General features: G+C 47.9%; 1 protein-coding gene across 1 annotated transcript; it reads right to left on the reverse strand.

Moving 5' to 3' along the window:
• Positions 1-874: 874 nt before the first annotated feature.
• LOC149361766 (monocarboxylate transporter 12-like) lies at positions 875-6,881 on the reverse strand. Its single transcript, XM_089568148.1, has 4 exons — positions 6,662-6,881; positions 2,274-2,417; positions 1,098-1,973; positions 875-1,005 (listed from the first exon to the last, which is right to left on the reverse strand). The coding sequence occupies exons 1-4, from the start codon at positions 6,858-6,860 to the stop codon at positions 875-877; spliced, it is 1,350 nt and encodes a 449-aa protein (XP_089424274.1). The 5' UTR covers positions 6,861-6,881.
• Between the last annotated feature and the right edge of the window lie 2,525 nt (positions 6,882-9,406).

Here is a 9,406-nt window from a genome sequence, read left to right on the forward strand (position 1 = left end):
CCTCGCCCACGGGCGGCACTGACACGGATGTTCCTATATCCTTCGGGCCTTTAAGGGAACGATAAATGAAATTAAATATCTGTATTTTGACATTCAGTTTGCGCATGCAGTTTGCCTCCATTGCTGCGGGATCTCTTTGCGGTATGGTTTTCATGCAAGAGCGTAAAACATTGATTACAGCACTTAGACTTTTATGCAGACCAATACCTCCAATTTTATACGTGTGGTACTAAATCCTGATAGGTGACTTGCTTAATCAGCAGGATCTGGACGCCACCTAAGAGCCGCCATCAAACAACGCTTGAAGGTGAGGCGGACGTGAGAGGATTCCGTGTAGAGGTTATCGCACCCTTACCGAACGAAGTGTAGGCAGCAAAAGGCGCTCCTTTTTTGTACATCCGCAATGAGGTGGCCTCTAAAAACAAAGTTCTGGCGCCTGATCTTTGAACGCTATACGGCGTAAGCCACCCGCAGCTTCCATCCTAAGTTGACGTATGCGGCGGGTTTAAATTATTTGAGCGACTACTTTGCGCGATGCGCAGGAAAAGCATGCAAAAGCGACTACTTTGAGCGGGGCGCAGAAAAAGAATGCAAAAGAACAAGAGAACAATGTATTTTATTTCAACTATTTTCAACAAGCTTCTCGTGGCTACAACGTTTCAACACTTCGTCTTTTTGCAATTGGCCTGTGAGGTCAGTCAATAAATTACCTTTTCCGCCTCCTCAATGGATCGATGGGAACAGCCTTGTAAATGTCCCTTTCCTTTTTGCCAGCTACAATGCCGCTATGCACTGGACTCCTTTTCTCGCTCAGTGCTTATTGCAACTTAATTGGTGAGATACATAACATTTCATTTCAACACTGCAAGACATTTCACGCGACTTCTTTTCGTCGAGCTCTGTCCCAGCAGGCGAGGAATGCTAACATCGTTGCGATGAGGACGCACAATATGGAAAAAACCATGTAAAGGATATCGTAAGAGCCCCTTGTGTCACGGAAGTGGCCTGGAAAGTAGGAACATACAAAATGGAAACTTTTCAGCATGCAAGTTTGTTCCTTTTCCCGACACGAAAAAAGACAAAGATATAGTACTCACCAATAATGGATGGTCCCCCGAGCCACACTGGAATGCTAACCAGGCCGGCCACTCCACAGCAAAAGCTAACCTTGATCACCGCCATGTAGTCAGCGATGAGGACAATCTTGATGCACAGGATGTACCCTTGAGCCACGCCCAAAATGATGGTTAAGGCGATGAGACTCTCGAAGGTCGTCACCAGAGGCAAGAGAAGGAAACAGACGGCGGCGATTGAGAAGGTGCCGACAGCTATTGGGCAGCGGCTGTGGCGGATCTTGTCGGACACATAGGGCACCACTGCTCGACCAAGAAGATAACCAACGGCGTTGTAGATAACAATCTCATTGCCGTGTTCAAGTTCCCATCCTTTGTCAACAGTATACGCAACGATGGTTATTGAGAACGTAACAAACACGTACTCCGAGATGACACTATAGAGCACCAGCACATAAAAGGCCAATGATTTAAAACTCTCTACAGCAACCTGGGCGGTACTTGTTGCTTTCTCCTCAGAGTTTTCGCGACACGGCGAGTGTGCCTTCCGCTGCGAGCAAAACAATTTCTCCTCTTTGGTATCCACATCGACTACTTCTTTGTTTGAGTCTTTGCAACTTTGAGTCACGCGTGTTGCCAGCCTTGAGAAGGGCAGAGTGCAAGGTTCAGGGCGTTTGATGAGCATGATGAGGGGCACAACGTGGGTCATCAGCCCACCGGTTATAAGGAGACAGCCTTCCATTCCGTACGCCTGCGTGAGGTACCAGAGGAGTCGCGTAGCCGCCATCCCTGACGCAGCTCTGAACATCCACATGATGGCGGTGGCCGTCCCTCTGTACTCTTCAAAGTACAGCAGCAGATACAAGCAAAGGCCAAGCAATGCCATCCCCAAACCTGTGCCTGAAAAGCATTGAATTGAGGGAAGTAATACGAATTGTAGTAACAGATTTACAGACCGTGAAGTACATAACACATGGCTCCACGATGTTAAGTCTGTTATTGTTAACATAGTAGTCTTACAAGAAAAAATGCGATATGAGCTGCATCAACGCGCACACGGTTCGATCGTATGTGCTACGCCATTATTTCTGAATGGGTTCACAACTGATTGTGTCCATGGCTGGCACCCATAGCCCCAGCTGGCCGTACCATTTGACTCTGCTGTATGCTGAAGCTGATCAGTAAAGCGAAGCCACTTACCGTATATTACGCCAAACGTGAATGTCATCCAGGTGATGCTGGGAGCGAATGCAGATGCCACGAGGCCGGCAGAAGCTGTCAAGCCTCCTATGAGAGTGATGTGATAGACGGATATCTTGTGCTGCATCTGGCTGACAAGAAGGCCTGCAGAGAAGCGTAAAGTGAGATGCCGTTCAGATACCAAGTTCTGCAGCCGGTTATCGAAGGTAGATATTTATGGATTACGAAAAAGCAAAGCATCGCAAAGAACGAGACGACAAAGAAAATTCATGCGCTTAGTCAATGCTTGTTTGCCTTTTTTTCCTGTCGTTCCTGTTTCTTGCGCCGCTTTGCCTCTTCATATTCAGAGAACTAGCCCAAATTGCCACTCTACAGAACAATCTCTAGGCGATCGTGAAAGAAGCTCAATTTTTTAGGGCTACCTGGTCGCTTAAACTTGCTTGGGCATAACATCAGTGGTGCCTGAGGTGATTAGGCTATAGCAGTGATATGATTCGAAGCAGGCACGGTAGAAATGGCTTTGGTACAGCGGCTGCCGTTATGGTGCGTAATCAGGGGATCACGTTCCACTGAGCGATCGACTGTTTATCTATGACAGAACTGGGAATAGTAACGCGTGGTTGTGCTCTTCGTGCTGATTGAGGACAACGGGCGAACCCTGCACAGAAGCTTTTTGCACTTGCGCACATTGAACATCCTGGTGAAGATATGGAACATGCTCAGCACATTGGAACTGGCCCGTTTGCCCGGACACTAGTGTAAGATAAAGCTAATAGTTTTCGACGGTTATTTGAATGTGAGGCTGCTCAACTCGCAGCAGTTCATCGAAGAAGAATGTGTGTCGGCACGCGCGTTTAAATATTTTTCTGGGCCACAGAAAAACTTGGGCACTTTGTTCACATATGCCGTAAAAGCGACAGACGTAGCAGAAGAGTATCGTGGAGCCTTAGATGGTGTTTATAAAATCTTCTATAGCAGCAGAAAACTACCACTTCAGCATTTTTTTCAATTGATCAGCATCACATTATTAAGACTGAGGCGCTGCAGTGTTGGCTCACTGGCTAATCACCTGGTGGCGCCTCATTTAATGTGTGCCAGATGTGAGCTCGGAAAACGGGTTTCCACAAACAGATCAGATGTACGACACCTATTTAAAGCATCTGTTAACAGTAAGGTAGGGAAGCAATATGACTTTTTTGTTGTTACATATAAATATTATAACGGACACGAAAAGATCCCCTGAGTGGGCACAAAGACCTGCGAAGCGAACGCATTCCGTGAGGGGCCAGTTTCACTCAAAATTCAGAACGTGTGTTCCTTTGTTTTTCTAGGCTTCTGACGAATTCAAACAGTTTACCCCACGAATGCAATAAGACCTTGGTCCGTTCAATACTGTTGTATGTATGCTTCATGCAAGTCCTTTCGCAGCCAGTTTAAATTCGGGCGCCATCCTGCCATTACCGCCTACTTGGGGATACCTGCATCGAATGGCGTGGAACAGCCCTGCATTATTAGACCATTTGAAAACAGGCAATGACACCGGAGATAAGACGAAAGTCCACAGCAGTACACTCATGAACGAAATGTTCATTTAAAAGGCAATGGAGGCGTGGTCAAAATGTTGCATTCAGCATTTAACACTTTATTCGAGGTCAACCGAGGGTAGACTGAGTGCCGATGCTAAGAAAAGAGCTGCGTGAGTGGACCTTCATGCCAGACGCCTCAACATAAAACAGTACTGAGGAGGATTTGGCGCCGGCTGGTGCTTGGGTTTGGAGGCTCGGTATAAGCCGAAAAGAAGAAAACGTATGGACGGTGTTTTGCGCAATGTACAGAGGTGAGTAAGCTTGACTACAGTGCTCGAGCGGCCTGCTGCGAATTAAATGAAGGCAAATTTTTTTACAGGTATTGAGCACCAGACAATCTTTGCACTCAAGCGGTGCCCAGCGCAAGCGAGCGATAAAAGCTTCAGTTTCGTGCTCCTTAAGAGATCTGCTGCTCTAATACACCACTTTGTTACGCAACACACCGCTCAAGCACTGTAGTGAAGCTTGCTAATGTCTGTACTCATATTCTTCGCGGTTCTCTTCGTATTGCAGAGCCTTCTCATATCGAAGGGTGCTTCCGCTGCTTCAGGCGACTTATACCACAACCAGCCGACGAAAACGAGCAATCAAGAGTTTGTCGTAAAAGGAGATAGTCGTGAAGAACGAGCGCCGTTGAAGAAGTAACGACTGCGGAAACGTGTCTTTTTAACCCGATTTTATCAACGTGTAATAAATTAGCTGTGGTTTAGCTGTGGCTAAGCCTGGTCAGTTGCGTTAGCTGCGACGCTTTTCGAGTCGTGCAGCGCGCTCTTCTGCTGTCTCTCGAGCGCGTTCTCTTTTTCTAGCTTGGTAGTGTCGCCGTTGCTTCTCTTTAGCGCTCCCCATAGCGATAAGATTCCAACGAGGCGAAGCGCCACCTACTCGCCCTCTACCTCAGCGGAGAGCACGCATCCGGCGGGAGCGAGCGACTGCGCGCGCGGCAGAGAGAGAGAGAGAGATAAATTTTTTTTTTTTCAGCTCAAGTCCGAGCCTCCTTATCTGCCCGTTTGGTGGGCGTCATTTATCGGCGGTGGTGGAGTGGGGCCACGTGTCCCTTGGATGTGTCGGATGTGTGCGGCCAGGAGCGGCCAGAGGGTGGGCTGCAGAGAGGTTGGTGGAGCGGTGCCCACGTGAGGTGAAAGGGGGGAGGCAAGGTATGCGAGGAAGGTATGGTGGGAGAGTTAGTGGCGCGGGGGCATAACCAATATGTATGAATGTTGGAGGGATGCTGTCCGCACACGAGACAGGCGGGTTTACCCGGTTTATGAAGGATATAGTGGAAATACAGTTCGGAGGGAAGGGAGGTAGTCTGTGCCTATCGAATTAGAGTGGCGTCAGCACGGCAAAGGAAATGGGAGGGTGACGGAAGGGTTCGTCGCATGTGCCGCAAATTGCGAAGGTGTTCGCGGTGGTCCTGTCGGTGTGTAGCGCGGTCTGCCTTGGGATTATAATGGGCTGGCCAGGCAGTCGGAGGGCCCGGTCGTACGCGCGCGGCGCCGGCGACGGCGACGCCACCTGGCGGAGCTCGGCTGAAACGGTTGCTAGGCAACGGCTGTTCAAGGCCATTCGTGGCTACCGGCCACCGGCTATGCGACGAGGCGAAAACCTGGCGTAGTGCTGCTAATGCAACAAAACTGTTTCGTGCAGGTCGCTTTTTGAAATGTCGAGCGCTGGTCGTTCTCGGTCCGGCGGCTAGGCGCTCTTTAATGGGCTACCCAATTCATGACTCATTCGGGGCTCTGAACAATGTGGATCACAGTTTCCCCTCCTTGATATGTGAAGCTAAAACTATGCAACTCTTTTTGCACGGCTGCTTGGTTAGCTTAAAGCCCATTCTCGTTTATTCGTGCGCTCTAACCATCTTGCCAGCATATCGTTGCTGTAGGTAAGTGTAGCGGTGTGGATTCCTAGAAAAGGAAAGCGTAGCAGGGGGCGGCAGAAAGTTAGGTGCGCGGATGAGATTAAGATGTACGAGGACACGCAGGGCGCAGCTGACAAATGACAGGGTTAATTGGACAGACATGGGACAGACTTTGCCCCGCAGTGGACGTAGCCAGGCTGATGATGATGATGATAGTGCCACGCGCCAACGCGCGCTTTGAGGAAGGTACTGAACGACGTTGCAACTGTATGCAAGCGGCAGGCAGCAGGAGCCTGCCGCGGGCGCAGGGTGTGTGACCGTTCAGCCACTGTATGCCGTCATTTCCCCTTAGTCCAGGAGAGCAAATAATTAAAACTGACCCCTAGCTTACTGGGAGGCCACGTGCAACACAGAAAGGTCAGAAGTGCTGCTTCAGAACACAGGAATGTGGGCGCAGTAGTCGCTGGTGTGAATCCTTGGTGTAAGTGGGTTTTCACACACGTTCATTAAAGCAGAAACTAAAAACGTTCCACACTCCTCCTTTATTGTTGACGTCGCCTCCAATAGTAAAAAATACAACGGAGGCAAAGTTGCCCAGCTTTATTCTATGATTGTTCATCGAACGCATATGAAAGCAGTCTAGTTTTGCAGCGCACATGAGGCTTGCCTAAAGGAAACAGCGTGGGCGTCTTATAAGCTAATCATATGATGTTCATTACCTGTGTTGAGGTAATCGTATTGTTGCCATGAGCTATGGAGATCAATAAAGAATAATAGCGGCAAATTTGGCAGTGACTGCGTAGCTTTTCTTCAAGGAGTGAACTATAGTGCACTGCTATTAAATAAGCAAAACTTGTTAGGAGAGCTGAGACCAAGAAAGCTGATTAGCGCGTTGGCACAGCGGAGGTGAGGGTCACCATCCTCGGCGATCGACATCTTACCGGCGATGGCACTAGCGATGACCATAGTGGTAGCAACCCTGGAGGCCTGTTCGTGGTTGACGAGATACCTCTCCTTGAAGAGCATTGTCATGTAGCCGAGGCAGGAGCTCACCATGACCAACATGAAAGCCGACAATGCCACGGCTAAGGGCACGCCCCAGCAACGGTCCATCAGAGCAGCTCGCCCAGCGGTATGCATAGCATCCGATGAGGATCCACGCCTGGCTGGTTCGTGCAGTTCCGCCTTTCCTAGAACACTGTGAATCGTACGTGACGAAGCCGGCAAGTGATAGAAAATTACAGTTTATATGAAGCAAAAAGAGGAACCTCTGCAGCAACCCATTCCACATCGTCACCAGACAGCACGCACTGGCCGCTGTTGGGCTAGCACCTTAATTTCCGGTTCTTCTCATTCGACGTTCTGCTACTAAACGTTCTCTCAATTTGTTCTCAAATTTTTATGACAGTGTACACGGTTCAGTTGTGTGTAGTTGTCTTATGTCAGCCAAGAACCGCTTTTGAAAGCCATACACTCTTGCAACTCTGCTTACAACACAAAGGAATACAATACTACTTATAGGCAAAAAGCAGGACTGCATCAATGCAGTTTTGATTTTTGCCCATAAGTAGTGTTTGAGATTAAAGCGGTGTTAACATTCGCACACATTTTCGAAAATACTGCCAAGTAAGAGTGGACGGTACTTCAAAGCCTTAAAGATTCAGCTAAATGGACAGCGTGTGTTCTAGGAATTCGCGGATGTCCCCAGAATATTCTATTTTTAGTTTCAGGTTACGTGTGTACGAGGCGCTACTTGAGCAGATACATACAAAATATGCATGTGCATATACTGACAAGATATGTGCATGTATACAAATGGCAGCACCTTTGTTTTTTTAGAGAAAAACCCTCCTTGCCATTTGATTTGACGTCGTACGTACAGGAAATGTTAAGTTGACAGCAACGTTTAAACCACACACCTAAGGATGCGTGCCTAGTTTTGACTCTTAATGGCCCTAAGAGGTATTTAAAATATAACCAATCAACTCTTACAGGAGAGATGAAGCGGAAGCAGCATTTTTATTTTTACGTCTTTCATATATAACGTGTTTCTTTTAGATCGTGAGGGTCTAATTGCATCCAGCAATGCAATTAGGCCCAGACACAGACTCGCAGCGCATCGTCTGTCCAAGACGCACACACGGTTATGTAAGAAACATTGGCTTCAGCTCACGAGAAAGATATGTGGTTTTACAAAGGTTCAGCGGCATCGAAAAATGAAACGACAAAAAAATAGAAATTAAAGTAGAAACTTAAAGTCAATCTGCAAGACGCATGTGCACATTTCTACGTCTTTATGAAAATTTATCGCTGCACTTGCAAACCATATGCGCGCGATTAAAAATTCCTTTTTTCAGGCTGCCACGTGCTGACGCGTGTGGGAGCCAGTCACGATGTCTGCGCAGCCTCCACTGTATTGTTGTGGATTGATCAGTGCTCCGGCCAATTCAGGTGCAACCCGCAATAGAGAGCTGGTATCTAGTTTTTGCAGTAGAAATCAATGTGATCAACTTCCCAAGGTAACATAGTCTGCGCAAAAAGCGTACTGGCGCTGAAAGACGGAGATAACACACACAAGACAGGACTGGCGCCAACACTTTCGACTAAGTTTATTCGGGGAAAAACCACTTAATAACCACACGAGCAGGCAAAAGGAGAAAAGGAAATCAGATACAAGGGCTGATTCAACAAAGGCAGTCGGGCCAAAAAGGACCAAAGCAATGATTATAACGCTGACAGACTACTTTTTGGCCCGGGTGCCTTTGTTAATTCACCCTTTATAGCTTATTTGCTTTTATCTTTTTGCCTGCCCACCTATGGGGTAGAAATGTAGAGGCTAACAAAGACGGTTCAGCTTAGGTTAAGGACAACGCAGCAAGCTATGTAAAGAAAAATGATAGGTGTAACGTTGAGAGATCGGAAGCGGGCGGAGTGGGTGAGTGAACAAAAGTGGGTTGATGACATTATAGTCGAAATCAAGAGGAAGTGGGCTTGTAGAGGGCATGTAATGCGAAGGCAAGATAACCGCTGGTCCTTAAGGGTAATGGAGTGGATTCCAAGTGAAGGCAAGCGTAGCAGGGGGCGGCAGAAAATGAGGTGGGTGGATGATATTAAGAACTTTGCGGGAATACGGTGGCCGCAACAGGCGAAGGACAGGGTTAATTGGAGAGATATGGGAGAGGCCTTTGCCCTGCAGTGGGCGTAGTCAGGCTGATGATGATGATGATGGTCAGGTGGTCATTAAGTGGTTTTTGCTCAAAACATAGTGATTGGCTAGTTGGTTCTGCATACTGGAAAATTGCAGCGCAGCAGTAACAAGGCCGAGACGAGAAGGACGCAAACACAAGCGCTGCGTGAATAAACTTAGTTGTAAATGTTGGCGCCAGTCCTGCCTTGCTTGTGTTGTCTCCGTCTTTTAGCGCCAGTGCGCTTTCTGCGTAAGCCATGTCATGCTACAACCAACTAGCTCAAATCAGTCTTGCTGGTTCCCAAGCTGCCACGTTAAGTAATCTCAGCGCTGAAATCCATTTTAGCGCGTAGTGATTACGTTGGAGCTGAAGGCATTTTATTTTCGATAAGTGTACGTGCTGCTTGAATGAGAGATCAATGAATCTTATCGCTGTTCTCTCGAAAATGTGCGTGACTACGTGACGCGTTTCCCCCTGTCTTGATTTGCTGTTAAGAAA

This window comes from Amblyomma mixtum, chromosome 2 (genome assembly GCF_055824585.1).
Source record: "Amblyomma mixtum isolate Tamu chromosome 2, ASM5582458v1, whole genome shotgun sequence".
Taxonomy (NCBI): Eukaryota; Metazoa; Arthropoda; class Arachnida; order Ixodida; family Ixodidae; genus Amblyomma; species Amblyomma mixtum.

Coding starts and splice junctions, on each gene's coding strand:
- LOC149361766 (XM_089568148.1), bottom strand. CDS start 6,860: ATGCATACCGCTGGGCGAGCTGCTCTGATGGACCGTTGCTGGGGCGTG. Junction 2,418..6,661: donor CATCGCTAGTGCCATCGCCG/GTAAGATGTCGA, acceptor GCTTCTCTGCAG/GCCTTCTTGTCAGCCAGATG. Junction 1,006..1,097: donor CGGGGGACCATCCATTATTG/GTGAGTACTATA, acceptor CCTACTTTCCAG/GCCACTTCCGTGACACAAGG.